We start from the raw sequence: 22,433 nt of genomic DNA on the forward strand, positions 1-22,433 counted from the left end.
TACTGGCGACTGAAAGACTCAATATTTAACTAAACAAATAGGGTAGGCACTGTGTCTCTGCTCATATGGAACGCATTCCCCGGGCCTGTAATGTTTTTTTTTATAACACATAATATTCCATAGTAAATATAAACATTTGATGTAACTTCTAATTCTGTTTACGTACGGTCCCAAATGAGTTTTTTTAAATAACTTTTGGAAGTATAATATGTACTATATGTATTATTAATAATAAAAAATAATGTGGTAGATTCCATTGTAAACTCAGAAGAGCTGATAACCAATTATTTATAATTATATAAAAGCATACAGTAAAAAGCAGTTTCAAATTTTTATTTTTTATTCTTAACTTTAAAGTTACAAAACATTACATAAAAAACATCACATCAACATACATCAGTTAATGAAAAATACCTAATGAACTATATCGGTGTTTTTCAACCTTCTTAAATACCCGACCCCCTTACGAGTAGAAAATAGCTGGCGACTCCCCCCCAGGACCAGCCTTTGCCTTGTTTGGGGGGGTCACAGTCATGAGCAATGCAAAAGTTAAGATTTTAGGGGAAGTGTAGCGCCAGACTTCTTACGATCTGGCACTAGCCCCCCCTCCCCAGGATGCCAGTTTTTGATCACTTACTTTTTACTTTCCCGCGACCCACAGATTGAAAATCCATTTTTAGTATGGTTTTTTTTTCAAATATGACACATATTAATAGAAAAGAAAAAAAATTGAACATCAAATATTTATGAATTGCCTAAATATTTGGGAGGTTTAAAAATAAATCATTACTGTGTTAGAAAATATAATCACCGAGTAGAGATGTGAACTTTCCATTGATTTTGAAATACACTACCAACAACTTCAACCATTAAAGGATGTTAGATGCGAAAATTCTTCTTTAAGGGGATATGCAGTGGAGAACAATTTGATTAACAGGTATCTGTGTGAAAAATAACCAGAATTCTGGATGAGAATTTTTGACTTGATGGCTACCCTAAGGTAAACACCGAAAAAAGAAAATCTAAAGAAGAAAAGTCCGTCTCGTGGTGTGGTTGGCGCATTCGCCTACCATGTTTGAGGTCGCGGGTTCGATTCCTGGTAAAGTCGACATGAAATATTTGTTTATGTGGGGATTTTACATCACGATATTCCACTGTCCCTAGACTGTCATCGTCACCTGGGCCACGATTACAAACGATATCTTCATCGGTATATATCGAGACAGTATAAAGTACAATTGATATTTATACACGAAAATATGTATATTTATACGAGTACCTTTACCAGTGACCTGCTATTAAACATGTTTAGAAAATTCTACTTTTCATACCGAAAGCTTAATTTTACTTTGTAGATATGATTGAAGATAAATGTTAACTTCCTATTGTAATACGGGCCCTGAAGTGTAAGGCTGATCACTTTCCCGTAACGGATGGTCAAGAAACGCTGCATTTACCAATGCAGTGCCTTGTGCACCATCGGGTGAGAAAGGGGGTGTGATGATGATGACAGTGTACATGACTCAAGTATAATGCGACAAATACTTGGAAAAAAAACATTTTATTGTTTTTATCATATCGTCGTTGCACATCAAATATGGGCCATGTGACTCAGAGCACATTCTGAGAAAATCATCAAAATGCAACTTTTTGGCATAAATTAATTAATATTTTAAATAAATATATTACTTTATTGAAAAACACCGTACTTTTCCTACTTCGTCCATACACAAAAGTGTTATTTTCGGATATTTTTATTTTTTTAAATTGTTTTTATCGATTTTCTCAGAATGTGCTCCGAGTCACATGGCCCATATTTAATGTGCAACGACAATATACTGATGCCAGAGCTAAGGAAAGTGATGAAGATAAAATTATATGTTCGTAAGTATATGGAATGAATAATGTAAAACATCTTAATTAATTGAGGGTTCCAGGTTCAATTCCCAGTAAGATCACAATGTGATTTTCTTCAAGCGGCGTTTTGTGGTGTAATTCACCACTATAATTGGGTTTCCTGGGCTGTTGAGGTGCAAAAACATACAAATACAATTATATGAATATTGTATGCCCAGATTTGCAGAAACTCACAAATTGGAATTTTTTTATCTATCCATAGCAATTGCACGCTAAACAAATTAAATACTAAATTGTTTTAGTACTCATGAGACGATAACATAACTTGCTTTATAACAAATATTTTTTGTTGAAAATAACAGATCCTGTTGATAAAACACAATGAGGAAGTTCAGTGTTTTTTTTATTTGTTAAAAGACTATTAAACTAAGCCAAATTTTTTTTTTTTAATTTTTATATATCGTATTATCAGCGCTATGATTTTTTTAAAGTTTTGTATTTCTGAGATAACTCCGCGTGTGACGCATCCCAAAATTAAACCGATTTTCTTAATTTTTTTAAAAGATAGTTTCAGAATTAAATTTTCTGCGTCGGTACCTTGTCCGTTTTTCAAAATTATTTATCATATTTGTTCACCGTACATCCGAAGACGGACGGTCTTAGTTGCCATAGTACAATAATTAATCAAAAAACAAAATGAGACATGGTAAATATCTAGTATAAAAAAATCACTAGTGCCATAATCCAGGAAGAAAATACAGGAATACGCTTGTATGAGGAAAAGTCGGACCGCGTTTCCTCTTAATATATGGTTTTTCACTCCAACATTTCATGGTCCCTAGACTGCTGCATCAAGTGTAAAACTGATCATCTTGCGTTCATGTATATTACAAATCTGCGGTGTAATGGCTAAGACGCTTGGCTCACACACAGAAGGGCTCCGGGTTCGATTCCCCATGAGAGCACTAAAATTAAAATATGATATTTCTCAAGCCTGTGTGCTTTGTGCTGTGATTCACCACTGTAATGAGGAAGTTCGATTTGATATAAAAATGTTTTCTTACGCACAGTAAAAATTAGAGGATTAAATTGTACAGCAAAGTTTCTTGAAAATGTATGAAAATTATTTTTAAAAAATATAAATGAACTACTTTGAACGACGCCACTAGTTCTTCCAAACCAACCAATGATAGCGTGTTGACAGATTTTTGGTTCACGGGAAGCCAATTCACCAATAAGCAGAAGTGTTTTTATCATTATGAGGATCCTTTAATTTTAGTAAAAAATATTCGTCAAAAACAAATCATATTATCGCCAGCTTCGTAAGGTTCACAAATTAAATACAACTTCAAATTACACCTAATAATTTTACCTAGAGATTACTTTTACTTGCATTACTTTACTGTTATAACAGAATAAAAACATTTTTAATGTATAAATTCCACAAGATTGGAATTGTTTTTCGTAACTTTCATACATTTTTGTTATTTATAAAATTGGAGTTTTCTTTTGTATTTGGTATAATAAATATTTAGATAAAAATTTTGTACTTATAGTCCCGTCAAATACACAGCCAGACCTACCACAGGTTCAGTTGGCAGAAAGAACCAGACACTTGCTGGCAAGGGAGGGCAGAATAATAAGCTCCTATTATTTAACAAACATGTACATTCCCGTCCCTTTTCAGTGAATGGCGCCTCTTAGATCCAGCGCTGGTCAAACAGGAAATTTTTTAAAAGATCACATCAACAAATTAGAATTATTTTACAACATTGAGTAAACAGTGGATTAAAATTAATCTGACAAATTGAGCATGTTTAGACTATTGAGTAAACACTGCACTTCACTGTCCACTTGTTCCCTCGTACTCACTCTCTCCAGTCTCTCTCTCACAGCTTCTATGTCACTTATGTCGGCATGCGTGTTCTGTATGTGGAGGAACTTGAGCATCATCTGCACGACCATCTTAATCTCCAACTTGAGTTTGTCAGTCTCCGCAGCCGCGCCCACACCCGGACGACGGAGTTGGATTAACTTCAGTTTACTCTGAGCCAGCTGGATGGGGTTCCTGCCGTGCTTGTCGTGCGAGGAAACGTCGGTCCCCGCATCGAGCAGTTCTATCACGACCGGGATGTGGCTAGTGCACGCTGCCAGGTGTAAAGGCGTATTCCCTAGAGAGTCTCTGATATTCGGGTCAGCCCCGTAGGAGATAAGACAGTGGATGATTTCCTTGTACCCCCGACAGGCGGCGATATGCAATGGACTTCTCTTATGCTCATCGGAAGCATTCGGATCAGCGCCGTCTTGTAACAGCTTTTGCAGTAATTCTAAGTTATTGGTAGCGGCCGCGAACCGTAGCTTCTTGCTTTTTGAGCTGCTTAACGCGCTACCGTACGGCGACTGTCTAGATGACTTAAACTGATGCGGATGGTGAAACTTGAACCTGTGGTTATTCATTTTCGATTCTGGAAATTTCATGCTTGCTATTCGAGCCGGGGTAATTAATAAAGCAGGTAATATTCTTATTTGGGCTTTCCAATCGAAAGTTATAGAGTTATCACTGTCGTTCCCAGTTTCCACCCCTGAGTCAGCCATGGTAAATGCGTTTAAAACAAATGAAACGGTGCTATATTATAGTCCAAATGCTATGATCATTTGAAGCAAAAATAACAATCTAACATAAGGAAATAAATGGAAAACATCCGCCCACGAATTATTTAACAATGGCTGTCAAAGCTGTCAGCCAGAGATAATGTAGAACTATTGCTGTCAGCCTTGTCGGTCAGCTCGGAAAATCGCCTTAATAATCCATAGATTACTTTTGCTGTCAGCCAGAGATAATGTAGAACTATTGCTGTCAGCCTTGTCGGTCAGCTCGGAAAATCGCCCTAATAATCCATAGATTACTTTTTCTTAGTTTTTTTTTTGCTTTTTCACCCCCCAACTTGGGTATTCTAGCCAGAGTCGAATTTCAGATTTTTCTTTACTTAAACATTTACTTGTGTGTTGGTATATACTCTGGTGTTAGTACTATAAACAAGTTAGTGTGTTAGTATTTAAAATAATATACGAGTACACTTTACGTATACAACTTATTTACACAACTTAACACCAATTAATAACTACATATTTACATAAAAATTTTAATACATGTTTATTGGGTGGTGACAGGAGAGTTAGAAAATGAATAAGGAATGTAACGTTGATATCGGAGAGGTCGGATAGAAACTCAGGATAACAATCATTTATGGGGGATCCAAAAAACATCATTTAAATCTTTCTCATCAAGCTGAACAATTCCGGACACGGATGTTAATTGTTCAAAGAGGGAAAGAAAAACAACATTTCGAATTTCTGCCGATGAATGGTAGAGAAAAATGTTTCTTGAGTGCTACTTACAAATTATATTGGCTGACATTTTGCTTTTGGCTAGTTTCAACCAAAAAACTAGTTGCAGCTGCGGGCTCGATTTCCCCTTTGGAGATAATAAAAAAATAAAGAAAGCTGTCTTTAAAAGACCATTCAAATTTAAATTATCTCACTAGAAACGACATTTTGTCTTGAAGTAAAGATCAACTAAAGTAAGAAATAGCAACAACCGCAAATAAGCACTAAATTGTTACTTCTTAGAATTGAAACCAATAAAATACGTATATTTACATATTTATATTTATCATTTTATGCCTAACTCTATACATACCAACATACCCCGGTTAAAATTTATAAAATATATTTTTGATACGCGATATTATTCCTTGCTTCAAACGAAACGCGCAAAATCGCACGGTGCCAACTGCGTCACATTTCATGTTCCTGCCAAATTGTGGAAAATATCCCGATCCTTCGAAACTTTCGTGACAGCCCTTCCGTGTATTACGCAAAATTAAGGAAACCTCTGTTATTACATTAAATATCCCATGATATCCCTAATGCAACCTTTTGCAAGTTTCATGGTAAGTTATTTTTATGACATGTTGTGAATATACCTCGCAATTTTCGAAATATGTGTTGATAACCTTAAATTCTTGTTAACCGGCAGGATATTGAGAATTCCCGCTCTTACGTCGATGAAATTTTCTCGTCTGATTTGGAAAAATGCTCTCAAGCACTTGTATCTCTGAAGAATTCTGTTATTGGAAGCAACAGACAGAAGGGTTCAGTTATTCAACAAGGGATAGTTCCTCGATTAATCCAGCTCCTGTCAGATCAATCTGTAGATGAATCTATCAGATTGGAATGCGCTGTGACTATAGGTAACCTAATTTTCTATATTTCCAATTATTTTGATCTAGTTTAAAATTCCTAGCTTATGTATATTTGATATTTTAATGAATACATAACATATGACACAACAATATTTTGTCAAATGTCTCAAAGTATTGTTTCATTCTCCTGCAAATAATATGTTTTTATGACGTTCATATTAAGGTAAGTAAACTGTAACATCATTACATCACTCAAATTCGACAATCTCCATACTCATGTCACACTTTGGTAATAATTTATTCTCATTTTGTAATAATTAAGTTTCATGTAATTCCAAAAACCAACAGTGCACAACAATAATTAATACTTTAGGAGTGTGCAATTTTAAGGTAATAGGTACATAGATGTTGTGTATCTAAACATGATTTTTTTATTCGAAATATATTTACTTAATCTCTTTTGTTTTAAAAAAAAACCTTTTATCTAAAATATGCATTCAGTTTAACCTCTGGTCTATGACTATTTAAATAAATTATGAATGCAGGAAAAATAATTGCTGCAGTATGTATATTTTTGTGCGTTTATTTAAATTTTAAGAATATTTATATTTTACTCTTTAAGTAATGCTGACTTCAATAATTGTGGGAGTGAAAAGCAAAAATGCCACTGTCCATGATTACTGTTTTTGGGAAAACCAACAAAGCCACTTGCAAAAAGACTTTCTTTTAAGTTCAATGTGCAACTCATGCGTGGTACAACCAGTAGCGAAAAGACTATTCATTTTAGGTTCAATGTGTACATTGAACTTGGAAGAAATAGTCTTAGATAAAATAAATTAAAAGAAATAGAAATAGTCTAGATCAGTAATTCTGATCCGGGGCGCCGGCGCCCCTTTGTGGGTATTTTGTTCTGGCGGGGCGTTTTCAAATTTTTAGCATTTAGCGGGCGCTGCAGAAGATCGAGTAGGCATTGTGTCAATATGGAAAAAAAAAGTCCAATATCATGTTCTTCATATAAAATAAAGGCCCATTAATGTTTTCCCTCTCTGTTGAAATAAATTTAAACATGTATGTACTAGTTTAAAATGAAATAAATACTATGATCTGGATCACTAGGTTCGTTAGCAAAAGGCACAGCGGAGCATGTGAGCTCTTTGGTGGAATTGGGAGTGGTGGGAGCACTGGTAGAGGTGCTTCGGCCCGCAGCACCCGCGCCGCCGCCCCCGCCGCGCCTGTCGGAGGCCTGCCTGTGTGCCCTGCGCTCCGTGTTCCTGCATCCTCCCGCCCCCTCCAGCCTGATACACAGAGACCCGCAGCTGTTGGCGCACTTGCTGAGTGAGTATTTTATCAGAATATATTGATCAATTAATGTTTTAATCTAAAGTACATTTTTGGAGATTAGACTGCTGTACACATGAAAACCACTAGACCACTGTGTGATATCACATAATTGGCCCATTTTACACCGTGCTAAAAATCCACGCGTTATGATAAAATAGTAGAGGGTGGATTTATATTTATTTGTTACTAGCTTTTACCCGGAGCTTTGCTCGCATGGGAGAAATTAGTTAATTAATTAGTTTTGTTGTTTAGCAATAAATTTTTTCCCGATGGAGTGATGTATTTTTTCAGGATACAAAGGAGCCTGATCGGTTGCCGATTCTCCAACTATAGCTATGCAAAAAAAATTACAATCCATTAGTCTATAGCGACGACGTAGGATTGTTATTCAGTCATTAACTGTTTATCTACTCTTGCTCTTTGGACCATATTTGCATTGGTGATCATATCGGTCCATATCATGCGTACCATTCTACGATGCATCGACAATTCGAATGTCTCAAGCCGGTTGATAATTCAGCCAGACGAATCTCACCCAACATTAATAAAGGTTTCAGCTCTTTAATTTCCCAAAAGTCAACTGATGTGAAAATGTGGATGTTTAAACGTGGAAAAAATTGTGAATGTTACCCAGAGTGTAAAATGGCCAATTAAACCAAACAATGACTGGTCATAAGCCCTGTAAATGTCTAGACTTCCACATTCCCTTCTTAAAAGTCTTTTCCCTCTCTGTTGCAATAAGTTTCAGTTTGTATTTTTATTTAGTGCTACATCGTTATAACTCCCTAGGGAGTGAAATCCAGACTGTCTTCAAACATTCAGACATACTTAAAACATTATTGCAGGTGTGGCCAAGACTGGTACGCTGGTAGGCAAGTCTTGCGTGGCACGGCTGCTGTCGGTGTGGTGCGCGGGGCCTGGCGAGCAGGGGGCGCTGGCGGCGGGGGGAGCCTGCGACGCCATCGCTGCCCTCCTAGCTCGCCCCCCGCCCGCCGATCCCTCGCCCCTCACCCTGCCCACCCTGGACTGGCTGGCCGCCATGTGCTTCGAAAACGCTCAGGTCTCACAGATGGCCGTCGAAACCTGGTATGAAACGTAACGTACTAATTATTACCCTCTGGGGAGGTTTTTCAAGATTTGAAAGAAATATCGTCACCCTAACTTGTAAAACTCTTGAAGTCCACAAATGGTCAAAAACGGATTTCAGCGTTTTCTGTTTGTACTTCAAATAATCTATGTGTGCTTAAAACTTGTATATTTGTACAATGTTGCATTATTTTATTATTTTCAGTAAATGGAATATTAAAAATTAACAAAATGTGGCTCCTATAAACGAGACGCGACAAGCTTGTTTTTGTCAGTTTGATAAAGAAGTTTTAAAAAAAATATGTAATAGATATTTTTTGTTTGTTCTTTTCTGTGATTATATGTAAAAATATATATTATGTTAATTGAAAACCTATTTTATAAATGCATGAACCCAGAGTCCCACAAATAAGGTTTTTATTCCTCTTTTTGCTCTCCTGTAAAATTCGTTATTTGTTTAGTGAGTCTTGACGTGTACCCTTCAATTGTTTTTAAAAAAAGAAATCTAGTCACGCATACGCATTAACGCCCGGAGGGCTTTTACATAGATAAAATATATAAATTAAGAAATAAAATATAGCATTTGGTGCATTCAAATACATATTCCTACATATAACTAGTAAGCATATAAAGATGAGGTGATATACATAAGTATTGTAAAACATTGAAATATGATCAGTAAGATTTTTTTTTAAATATTTAAGATACGCTATCAAAATAAAATAAAGTGGTTCTATGCTAATACACAGTTGTAAGCGGGCAGAAAAAATAATTATTAACACGCTTAACACCTGTAAAAAAGAACTAAGCAAAACTTATACAAATAAGAAAAGAAAAAAAACTTATTTTAAATATATATTAACAATAGTAAAATATTTTTTTTACTTGAAACACATAACAAGCAATAGCAAAAGATTGCAAACTATTACATATAAATAAGAATGCGTATTACAGACTTTTATAAAAATAAGGTTAAAGCAAAGACTTTGTGTTACAGATTTTATAATTGAAGATTACATAATACTCAAAAATATTGTAAAACATTTAAATAAAACACATGTAAAATTAATAAGAAAAAATAAAAGATTTAACTATAGATGTCTCATGGCTACGATACATAATATCTGTTTTGTTTAAGGCATGGTGATAAAACAATACCTGAACTATTATCCGTGTTGCTGTCAAGAGATAAACCTTTAGCGGTTGCTATGGGAGCTGCACGTTGCATCACATTTATACACAGAGCTGGGGCTCTACCACCGGATGACAATAGGTAGGAAAACTCTTTAGCCTGTATTATTTCACTATTGTAATTGAGGAGGGGCATGCACTCCATAAAGTATTTAACCAGCGATATTATTGAATATTAAGAGTTATTTTATTAAAATTATTTATTGACAATTCTTAATGGAATTTCATTGTAATGATGTAATAACTTATTGAGTTAAGTTATTAATTTAAAAATACACTTCCACATACTGATACTGTATAATATTCACCAGTCTGAAGATGCCCATTAGAGGGTGAAAGCGCTAATTGGTCTAATAAATAAGTGGAAGTGTACCGAGTATTTTTAAATTAATTACTTATATGTAAATATAAGTTATTACATCATATTAAGAGTTGTCAATAAAAGCAAAAAAAAACTTCTTGGAAACTTTACAAGTTTGAAATTGGCCAATATTTGTTTTAGCAAGTTGTGTCCATACAGGGTGTTCTTTAAACCCTGTCACATCCGAAACCACGATGATCAGTATGGGCAAGAAGACGTATTGGCATATTAAAAAAAATATTTAAAACGATGAAAATTTGTAAAAATAAAATATTAAAAAGAACATGGTTGCTTATGTTTCTCTCCTGCAGAAGTTAGCAACCATTTGTTTTTTTTAAATTTTATTCGTTCTAAAAATTTAATTTAATGTTCCAATATGTCTTCTTGCTCATACTGATCATCGTGGTTTCGGATGTGACAGGGTTTAAAGAACACCCTGTATATTCACCATTTCCACATGAATAAAATTTACTGCATCTTGTCACATTACGTTTATGAAGAATCTTTTTACTTTTCTAAATTCAACTCAAGTTATATAATTTTCTTCTTAAATGGTTGGTTTTTAATATAAACCTAAAGTCATATCATAAAAAACGACAACACAAACTTGTAGTTCAAAAATAAATCAGCCTTTTGTGTTTAATTTAAAAAAACTTTTATTCATCTTATTCTAAATCAATGAAAAATTTAAAAATTATAATACTGGAGAAAATTTTACTGAACTTGAGTTAATTAACACTTTTGTTTAGTTGTGGTGTCTTTTTCTAGTATATTTAGTATGTATACCCCATAAAAATTTGGTTTTTAATAAATTTATTTCTATTTGATGCTTGCTTACTGCTTACCCCTATCGAGAACCTTTTGAAGAATTTAAAATGTAACTTATTTTTACAGAGTGGTATTTGGTGCATTACCCTGCTTGGCTCGACTTTGCACTAAAGATATGCCCGATGAAATAAGAGCAACAGCAGCAGAAACATTAGCCTACTTAGCAGAGGTATTTCCCAAACAATATATATTTTTAAAGCAACGGACAAAATTTATAAATGTCAAATGAGTGTCAGTACTGTTGACCTGTCTCCATTCCCTAAACATCCAGTATGTTCGACTTTCATAGTGTTTAATTATTGGCAGTTAATTCATTGCTGTAGCATTAAAAATCCTGACTAATAAATAGGGATCCAGGAATAAGTTGCGTTTACTTTGGTCCTGAGAAAAACTATACTGAACAGGCTCATTTATATGATTGCATTTATAATTTTATGATTTAAAAAAAAAAAGAATTGTGCTTGACGTAAAAGCTTTTATTTGGACATCAGTTTGTTATTTGAAAACATTCAATAAAAAAATATCACCGCTTTGTTCAATTTTGAGTTATTTACTGAATAATCGTATCTAAAAAATGATTGGTTATAACTTGCACTTATTTGTTTATAAATTTGTATAAACCACTTAATTTTTTTTAATTACACTTCGACCGGTTTCGAGGTTACTACCTCATCGTCAATAAAAGCAAAAAAAAATTTATTGGTTATATTAATAATAAAAATTATAAAAATTGTTATTATTATTATTATTAATATTATTAATATAATAAAAATTAGTGGTTATAACTTGGTCTCAATATTACATTATCTGTCTGTCATGATAGAAATTTCACTGTTTTCAAGTATCAGCACGCATAAGTTAATTATTCTTAAGCTGTTGGGTGGATAATAAAATGAAGTTTTCATAGAAATGTAAATGTTATAATGTTATGTTATATAGATTGAATTTTTACCTCTAATTATTCATACAAATCTATCTTCAGTAGATTTTTTATAATATGTTGTTTTATTTTTAGGTGGACACATCATTACAAAGGCTAGCAGCAATATCGAACCATTTAATAACGGCTTTAGCCGAACTAGTGTCCTGTCAGTCCGCAGCTTCCAAACAAGGGGCCTTCAAGTGCTTCGCTTCTCTCGGAGCCAACGATGAAGATATTAGGAAAAGAATAATTGAAATTGAAGGACTAATGGTGCAAGTTGTAGCCGGGATGGCCAATCCTGAACCAGAGGTGCGTAGAATTTTCTATCAACTGCCCCGTGAATTTGAATTTATGCTGGTTGTGAATTTGAAATAGGTTGGCATTAATAATTAGTAACAAATCTCTTTCAATTTGAAAGTATACAAAATAAAATTAATTATTGGCAAGCAGTGTCGTCATATCGACAGTCAAAAGGCTAAGTGACTGATGTGCCACTATAGCCAAAATTAGGCTATACATATATGTAGGGGTACACGTACCCATAAGAAATTGAATGAAAAAAGACTAATAATAAAATAAATTAATATTTCCACTTATTCTATATTATTGATTTCCAGCATGTATATGAGTAAGGATGTAGAATCTCTATAAAACAGTGTTTTTGTTAAAATCCTAGTTGTTATTTTTTTATCATAAAAGAACCTTTTATATTTCGCTTTTTGAAAACGGTCCTCAGTTGAACTTATTTTTAAGAGTTGTCAATTGGATTTATATTCAAATCTGTTTTTCTTATTCTTTATCCTACAAAGGCCTAATAGTTTTACATATCCACCTACATTGTTTTGGAATTTATTAAAGATAAAAAGTAACGCTTGTTTTTCATTGAAAACATCTTTGGTAAATATTAGACTCCTACAAAATTCACTTTAGCTCATGAGTCATTTAGCCTTTTCATCGTTGATAAATTTTGCTAGTGTTTTACATCTGAAAAGAAAAAACTTGATATAACAAAAATACCATAAGCAGAACCACATTCAATATTGAAGGATTATTTTTAGTTATTCTGTTATCCTTTATATTATTATTATTATATTGAACTAAATTTTGAGGACTCAACTTTAATATGTAAATAAAGATGCTAAACACCTGAAATAATATTAATTTGCTACTTTGTTTTGCGTAGGTGAGATTGGCGGCAGTGAGGTGTTTGCATTCCCTATCTAGATCTGTACAACAATTACGAACCACATTTCAGGTAAGAAAATAAATTCATTAAAATTCAATGTTGAATAATAAATACTGATTTATAAGATTACATAAAATGTGAGTAATAATAATAATCTGTTTTCGTGATGATAAATATTAAATATTTTGGGCACAGATTTGCAGTGAAAAAATACATGTACTTGCATGTAAAGGGTTTTCCAATACGAGGTTTCATTTTGATATTTAAAAACAAACTAGTATTTTTCAAGAGAAATCAATGAATGTTTATTTCATTTTAAAGTGGAAGGTATGCCATTAACAATGGAAAATGATATCAGTCAAATGGCCGCCACGGCTACGCTTGCAGCACCATATCCTTTTCATTAAATTTTCCATGACCAATTCGCACATTTGCAGCTGTATGTCCTCGATAACTTCACGAATTCCATCTTTAAAGTCTTGATTCGATTGTGGAGCATTGGCATAGACCTTATCTTTCATGTGGCTAAAAAGAAAAAGTCTAAAGGTGTTAAATCACAAGATCTCGGTGCCCAATTGTGATCACCTCTTTGAGAAATAACACGGTCAGGAAACTTTTCTTGCAAAATTGTGATGGTTACGTTGCTTGTGTGGAGCGTAGCGCCATCTTGTTGAAAATAAACATCGTCCACATCAATATCTTCCAATTAGGCTCGGTAGCGCAATCCATTCACCGTAACAGTTGCACCAGCCTCATTTTCGAATAAGTAAGGTCCAATCACATCGCCAGCTCAAAAACCGCATCAAACAGTGACACAGTTGAGGATGGAGAGGCTTTTCAACAATCATTCTTGGATTTTCCGAGCCTCAAACTCGACAATTCTGCTTATTAACGTAGCCTCCGAGGTGAAAATGGGCCTCATCACTGAAGAGGATTTTTTGGTGAAAATCCGGATCATTTTGATGCATTTCAAGGACCCAATCAACGAAGATACGACGTTGCTGGTAATCGGCTGGCTTGAGTTCTTGTGTTAACTGAACTTTAAAAGCCTTAAGACCTAAGTCTTTATGCAAAATACAGTGTAATGTCGTTTGTGGAATGCCTAATTCCAAAGATCGACGAGGAATAACAAACATGGGCTTTTGTCAACACTATGGGCTACAGCAGCTATATTCTCAGTTGTTCTTGAGCGACGCACACGGTTACGATTCTTCACATCACTAACTTGTCCCAACAGCTCAAAATTTTTTACCAGTTACTTCACGACGACCCAAAAGTGCTTTAGTTTTGCAAACTGTGACTGCAAAATTTTCACTATTTTTGTAGTGAATTTTAACAATTTCAATGCGTTGTTGAAGCGTGTATCGTTCCATTTTTATTAATGGCGTAGTTTTTACTCGTCAAATGTCAAAAGGTAAACCAAACCACCGCTAAATATTCCTGAGCCATGATTTTCTTTTACACCTCAGTCTACCCTCTATCTTCCATTCCACTATGAGCTGCTGAAGGGCATAGTTTTCTCTACGGAATATGCGGCCAAAGTATGCGGCCTTTCGTGTTTTGACATTGGTTAACAGTTCTCTATCTTTTTCCATCATATTCAGTATCCTTTCGTTGAACACTCGATCAGTCCATGAGGGGAGACACGCAGTATTCTCTTGTACAACCACATTTAAAATGCCCCTATTTTACATACATGCATATGAATCTTTTGAAACATTTGTATTGACATGATTTACATATTCCTTAGGATTAATATATTTTTATAAACATTTATTTCTAGGACCATTCTGTGTGGAGGCCTCTTATGTCCCTGTTAAATGGTTCCCCTGGAGCTGAACTGCTTACTGTTGGATCATCTACTTTATGTAATCTCTTGTTAGAATTTTCCCCTGCCAAGGAACCTATGCTGGATCAAGGTTTGTAAATTTTACCTTATGTACTACTTTTAACTATATATTTTACTAGTCATTATAGCTCGACAAAGCAAATTTAATCATGTAGATGTTTTGAATACGTCCAAATGTTTGTAAACAGGCTGGATTTCACCCCTTAGGGAGTTATTAAGATCTAAATTTATTGCAACATAGTGGCAAAACATTTTTGAGAAGGGAATATGGAAGTCTAGGCATTTACAGGACCTATGGCCTGTCATTTGGTAGTTTAAATAGCCACTTTACACACTGTAACATTTACCATTCTGCCTATGTAAGCTCTTTTACCTCACAAAAGTCCGTTGATGTAATTGTGATACATAATGCATTTTTATTTCAATAGTTTATTGTCTAAGATTATTTTTATACTAATACATACCATTTAAAAGTCTCATGCACAGAGTTTTTAACCAGGGCAGGCATTATATATATATATGTGGAAATTACCCAAACCACCTCAAATATCCAAAAAAAAAACTATTTTATGTGCTGTCGCACAAAACTGTTTTTAGGTTAGAAAATCATATGCAAGGGAAACAATATAAACGGTTTATATGTACACACTAGAGATGGGTGTTTCGGTTATCTAAAAGGAGTAGCAATAACGAAAACCATTTTGCAAATTAAACTATAATGTAAAATGGTTTCTAAACAACAGCGTGGGCAAAAAATCTGGTACAAGCAGCTGCTGAAACAGTTTTACAAAAATAAATTTAACTGTTGTAAAACTAGTCAGGATATGGGAAACTGTTTCTAAAATAACAGTTTAGAGTAGTGCAAAACACAGTACAGTAGAGTAGGCAAAACCTGTCATTACCCCTCCCCCCACCAAACCTAATGCACACCCAGTTAGCCAATTCAACTATTCGCAATATTTCACACTGAAATAAACACTGCCAACAAAACATACTACCTATGTAAATGATTATTGTGAAAGGTGCATAATGAAACAACGTATTGCTGTACACAATTAAACAAATGCTTTTGTATTTTGGTCACATTTTGATTCTGCATTGAATAAATGCAACAAAAAATTATCAATGATGATTTATGAATATGGTATAAAGTTTTATCAACCAGTTATGTTCTAAATTTTATGAAAAAAATATTTAGAATTTTCAACCAAGTGTTTAAACAACACGTAAAGCGCCATTTTCTTAATATAATACCCCAATATATAGTGTATTAAGTATGTGTAACCAATTAGGTTGAAAAACATCTAAGTGACTTTTTGTTTATTAGGTGCTGTTGAAATGTTATGCGGATTGACAAGACGACCGGAACCTGCCCTAAGATTAAATGGTATTTGGGCTCTTATGAATATGGCCTTTCAAGTAAGTAATATAATTCTAAGACATTATTAGTTTTAAACTGTTTTGATTATTTAATATTTGGAGTAGTGGTTTTATCACATAAATATATTGGCTGCTCATGTCATCTAATGCTGATACAATATTTAATCTAAGCCTCAGATCTAAGCCTAAGTACGTCAGAGTAATAATTCTCTAGAGAAACCCTTAAGCTCTATTGCATAGAACAAAAGCGTTCCAAATTTTTGGTTTTAGTTTGGTTTTTCGTTTAACAAGTTCAAGTACCTACGGCCCATTGTATTGCTGTAATCTGTAGCTAAATTCGTGGTCAATAATCATTGAATGGGTTTTCTCCGTATGGGCGACTCTTTAGGTTATTACTCTAAGGTAGGTACACATTTTACACAATGTACAAATGAATTTTAAGATGAATGTTTTTTTTGTGCCTTTTTTTAAAAGTCTATGTAAATTTGTCCATAATTTGTTTGATTTCATTTGAAATTGATATAAAATATGTTACGGCATGTTTGTATTGTTCTTTGGCAGCAGTGTGGTGCCGAACAAAAGTTTGGAGTTTATTTATTGTCTGTTTAATTACACATAATCTTAAAACATATTTAATTTTTTGTTTTCAAAAAGATAAAATATTTGAGTTTTTTTTATACACCCAAATATTTAATTTTCATACCATTTTCTAAGTCTTAAATAACTTTTACTGGGAAAATGGGAATTGAGTTGTAGCGTGAGATTTAAACCTTCTGTCATAGTTATTTGGTTGCCAAATGAAACCACGTATTCCTTAATGATAGAGAGGGTACAGAAAAAATGTCTGCATTATCTGTATCTCGGGGAGTATGGCTTTTACCTGTGGATTTTCCTGACTGACTTCTTACTAGGAATGCTGGACTACCAATCATTGTTGGGGAGAAGGAATATTCATTTGGGTGTTCACTTTTTTCAACTCATTGGTGGTCGCATACGTAATTCTGATATTCTGAATGAATTCGGTCTATTTGTCCCTGATAATTATCTTCGACAAAGGCAACACAGGTTGTTCTACCTACCACGATGCAAACCAGCCTGCCGATGGATATGTGGTAGAGCAATCGTGTTATTCAATCGTATCGCCTCGGATGTTGATATATTTCATGACAGTGGGATTACTCTGAGGAGGGCACTTTTCAAATTGTAATATGTATGTCAATTTTACATGACAATTTACATTTTTTTTCTCTTTTCTGTTTAATAAATCTGATATGTATATTTTGTAATGTGTTGAGAATTCATTGGATACTCTGTAATGTCTCAAATGTAACTAAAAATAAATAAATGAAATAGTGTCAGTTGAGTATTGTAACTAGCATTAGTTGAGTATCGACGCAAAGCAGCATTGTAACGATGCGGGGTTAATTTATTAATTTTTCCTGTAGGCGGAGCAACGGGTGAAAACCGGATACTATCCTGTCTCGGAACAGAGCAAATGTTCCGATTATTAGGGGATTCTGACCAGCGCATTATAATGAAAACGTTGGGATTGTTAAGAAATCTGCTAAGCTCACGCCAGCACATTGACACTATTATGAATGATTATTCATCACAAGTTATGCAAGTAAGTCAAACATAAAGGCCTCTGCGAATTTAAATATGAACAATATATAAATAGTCATTTATTTTTTTAATATTTTGGAAGTTAGGTTATGTTTGTAAATATATAATATTGGGTGCTTGTTATTTCAGGCTGTGATTGTAGTTTTGGAAGGAAATTATCCCGCAGAAGTGAAGGAACAAGCCCTCTGTATACTCGGAAATATCGGCGATGGAGAAAAAGCAAAAGATCACATCATGGCAAATCAAGATGTGTTAAGAAAATTGGTAGACTATTTGGTAAGTTGTGTCTTGTATTTGTTATCCAGTTTCTTGACATTTTAGACTTTTTATGTTTTTATTTATTTATTGTTTAGACGCTTGCTAAGAAAATCCTCAGCGCTTTTAATAGTAGTGTAAGGATGGGTGGCGCGTGAATTGATTTGAGGTTAAATGAGAAAGATGGATTACAATTAAAGTTATTTATTGAGTAGATACACACGAGTTACATCCTAACATTTTTGTACGGAAGGAATTTACAATAGCGAACACTGGACGCAGAGCTGTGGTGAGCGGCATGAAATGTCAAGACGAAATGTACTATGTTCACGTTGCTTAATATCTTGTCCGATCTTTCTTTGCTGATGATACAAAGTTGTTTGCCAACCCAATAATAAGCCACCAGCAAATCAAAGATGACCTTAATAAGATTTTTCAATGGACAAAAGAATGGCTCTTAACGCTAAACCCTGAGAAATGCACCATCCTACACTTTGGCCCTAGAAATCCGAAAATAATATATACCGTGGATGGAAATCAAGTGCAAGCAGTAACGTCACAAAAAGATCTCGGAGTTGTGATTACTTGTGATCTTAAATGGGAATCACATATTGTCGAAATTGTCAAATGCACCAATTCCCTCTTATACTCAATAAGGAAAACATTTGCTCACATCACCCAAGATTTGTTCCTCAAAATTTATAAAACATATGTTTGTTCACTCCTGGAGTATGCTTACCAAATCTGGAGTCCCTATTTTAAAAAAGACAGAGTTGTTGGAGAAAGTCCAGAGAAGAGCAACTAAAATGGTAGTTTCTCTACTAAATAAATCATATGAGGACCGCTTAAGGGAGCTTGGGTTAAGTTCACTGGAAGAGCGGAGGCAGCGTGGTGACTTAATTGAAACGTTCAAAATCTTAACAAAGCAATATAATGTACCCAAGTTGAAATCAATGTTCACTATGAATGAAAACCGCCATCTCAGAGGTCATTCATTAGAACTAAACACTACCTCCTTCTCATCCAACCCCAGGAAGAACTTTCTTACAAACCGAGTTGTGGAGAAATGGAATGGCCTTCCCGAGAAAGTGATTGGTGCTAGTTCAGTCAATGTGTTCAAAAACCGCCTAAATGCACACATCAATTTATAATGTTTAATAACCATGTACACTTGATATACACACATCAGCTTTATAGCTGCTAGTGTATTATTATTATTATTAATAATAATAAAATGTATTAGTACATGAGAGTTAAATAAGTACCATTGATCACTTAAACGAAAAAAGAACAAAGTTATAATTTTAGCTGTCACAGTTGACACGCGTTCAAATATGGCTCAGTAATAAACTGTTACATGTCTATCACGTGGCGTTCTAAAGAGGAAAAATTAAATAAAAAGACAATTTTATTATAAATTGAATGCTATATTTAACTCAAAAACCACACTTTTCAAGTTGTAAATATATTTTATCGAAGATGCGATATGTAATGGTTCAAAACTGATTTCTAGCAGGTACAGAAAAAAAACAAACAGTCATGTTGTTGCTTCTGAAGATAAGATGCCGTACACGCTTGCAGATTATCATTAATTTTTACATTAAGTTACATATTATGTGCAAAAAATATGTCAGAAATATGTATATTCTAGAGCTAATTCTAAGTAATTACTAAAAAAGTGATCTTGCCTAGGCAGAACGCTTTAAGGCAATATATTATCACACAAATAAAAATCAGAGAGTTGCATTCAGCTAACCATCGTCGCAATGATTAATACAAGTAAAATAAGATCAGTTCTAAAAATGTTCAAGCATTGGTGATCGTGGAATTATTTTTTTTAAACCAAGGTTTGTTTTTTTATCAAGGATGTTTTTGTGCAGATGCATCCGGAATCCAAGCTGCAGGAAGCCGCACTCTTCGCTCTCGGAAACCTGGTGTGGAGAGGGGAGCCCGGGGCAGCGGAGAGGCAAGCCAAGCTCGCAGATCTCGGGGCACTTTCCTTGCTGCGGCAGCTGGTTCCCATTGCAGACAGCGCACTACTAGATAAGTAAGGAACAACACTAGATAGTGGCACTCATAGGACAAATTCAACGTTTCAAAGTTCATTACCAACAAGATGTTGCTCCTATAGGGTGTAACATGTTACATTATCTATTGAAACGCTCCCGCTTGCTAATAATTAGTGCAACATATCTTTTCACTTATCTGTGATGCGAACACATCTAGTGTAGACCTTTGTCTAAGCTTTTTCTTAATTCCTTAATAATGTTAACAAATTACAACAGGGATGGAGAATACCTTAAATAAGGGAATATGTAAGTCTAGGCATTTACAGGGCTAATGACCTGTCATTGGCTGGTTTCAGTGGCCACTTAACACACTGTGTAACATTCACCATTTTGCCTATGTTTGAACATCCATATTTCTTCTATTCTTCCATTTGTTGATTTTAGTAAAGTTTAAGAGCTGAAACCTTTATTGTTGTGAAGAGATTCATCTGACTGAATTATTTTACATACTAGGCAACACCTGAAAATAATTTTTCAATTTTTAAACTTCTTCTTGGACCAGTTGGTTTCATTACAATATTTGAGTTTGTCCAAATGTTCATAGACAAATGACCGGATTTCGCCCCCTCGGGAGTCATTAAGATTAACAAATTACAACAGGGATGGAGAATACCTTAAATAAGGGAATATGGAAGTCTAGGCATTTACAGGGCTTATGTCTTTTGTCTACGAACATTTGGACAAACTCAAATATTGTAATGTTCCTTTATAATGATTTTTAATCGTCTTCTTTAAAAAAATTATTTCATTTCATGTGTTTTTGGGCAAAAAAATAATTAGCTCCATTTGTTTTCAGAGTCAAAACTGCGCTGCTTCAATTCAGCGATCACGAATAAAAGATCATCACAATATACATATTATATATTCACTAAGAGAATTATGTTTCTGTCAAGTCACATGTAAATAAATATGGTTAAATGCATCCTTTTGATGTCGGACTGACTTAGTACATTACGGATTTCGCATACTCTACATTTTGTAAATTAGCAAAAATATTTCTGTAGATAAAATATACAAATATTCATATTTGTAAATTGTGTAATATCTAACACGTTAAAATCCACTTTATTGTTTATATCCCTTTAAGTAAGCTTATATGTAATACTAATTTAATACATCGTATGAATGTCATGAAAACAGGTACCTTATGTTTTTATACTTACACATTAAGTACTTAATGTTTATTCAGAATATCAAGTGATAAGTTTAATTTATTCCATTTTTTTTAGTTGTGAAAAAAATAGGTGCTTTCCAAGTAAATTATTTATATCTTCTGTTAATCTACTTCTATGAAAATGTCAGTGAAACTAAAAATACTTGGAAACAAGATTCAGAACATTATGTTTTTAGTGGGAAGTGAAGATTTTAATTAAGCAATTCGTAACTACTTAGGGAAATTGTAATCTGAAACCATTATTTATTCTTCTGTATATAAATATATATGTATAGTCATGCTTGAGACATCAAATTTAATACAAGTTGATTCTAAATTTTCATATGTAATTCTCATCCATAGAATGTATGTATAAGACAATCTAAATAACCTTTTTTTAAATAAACATTTCGATCTTGACGGGAATCGGACCTGGGAACTCGAGCACGGAGACAAGCATGCTAACCACAAGGCATTCAAGAAACTCTTAATGGTACATATTGTTGTGATCGTAGAACAGCGACGGATGTGTGAAAAGTGCGACATTAACCTTTTTTATATATTTGATCTTGAAAAGGTTTTATAAATGCATTTAAAAATGGAATTTAAATTCCAGGTTTGAAAAAAATTTATGTTTGTAACCCAAGTGTCAAAGGATATACTTTTGTATTTATTGAGTTGTGAGATAAAGTGTAAAAAAAATAAATCAACCCGCTCTCATGTGAAGTTGAAGAAAATCTCATACGTCATTGTTCTACGATCATGACAATATGAAAAATTATTGGTTGCATACAAAAACCCATTGCCAACATGAAAAAAAGCATGATGGTGTGATACGTACTTCATAATAACAATAATTGTATGCATATTAATAATAATTGTACATTAAAAAAAAAAAAATTTTGTTTAATTTTCATAAATTTTATATTTGCGTTATCATTTTAAAAAGTAGATATACTACATAACAAATATTATTAAAATATACCCACAAATTAGTAGATTTGACTGGTGTATGCAGCTTGGTCCAATTACATCACCTTAGGTACATTAATAATAAAACACATATTTACATTCATTAATAAATTGGATTTCTCAATACCATTATTGAATTTGGAATAAAGCCCACA

General features: G+C 33.8%; 2 protein-coding genes across 2 annotated transcripts; one reads left to right on the top strand and one right to left on the bottom strand.

Moving 5' to 3' along the window:
- Positions 1–322: 322 nt before the first annotated feature.
- Positions 323–4,661, bottom strand: LOC148272008 (uncharacterized). Its single transcript, XM_088240626.1, has one exon. The coding sequence runs from the start codon at positions 4,450–4,452 to the stop codon at positions 3,652–3,654; it is 801 nt and encodes a 266-aa protein (XP_088096752.1). The 5' UTR covers positions 4,453–4,661; the 3' UTR covers positions 323–3,651.
- A 975-nt stretch (positions 4,662–5,636) lies between these two features.
- On the top strand, positions 5,637–22,012 carry LOC148272009 (armadillo repeat-containing protein 8-like). Its single transcript, XM_088240622.1, is given in 15 exon segments — positions 5,637–5,810; positions 5,897–6,110; positions 7,179–7,397; positions 8,249–8,489; positions 9,628–9,762; positions 10,936–11,038; positions 11,885–12,100; positions 12,975–13,046; positions 14,761–14,896; positions 16,154–16,245; positions 17,652–17,667; positions 17,670–17,830; positions 17,959–18,105; positions 19,965–20,131; positions 20,950–22,012. Coding segments are annotated over 15 exon segments (1,995 nt in total). The 5' UTR covers positions 5,637–5,774; the 3' UTR covers positions 20,990–22,012.
- The last annotated feature ends 421 nt before the right edge of the window (positions 22,013–22,433 follow it).

Source organism: Micrasema longulum, unplaced genomic scaffold (assembly GCF_059751315.1).
Source record: "Micrasema longulum isolate JH-2025_06_02 unplaced genomic scaffold, ASM5975131v1 h1tg002532l, whole genome shotgun sequence".
NCBI lineage: Eukaryota > Metazoa > Arthropoda > Insecta > Trichoptera > Brachycentridae > Micrasema > Micrasema longulum.

What these genes read in the sequence shown, in the direction of transcription:
- LOC148272008 (XM_088240626.1), bottom strand. Translation starts at nt 4,452, where the DNA reads ATGGCTGACTCAGGGGTGGAAACTGGGAACGACAGTGATAACTCTATA.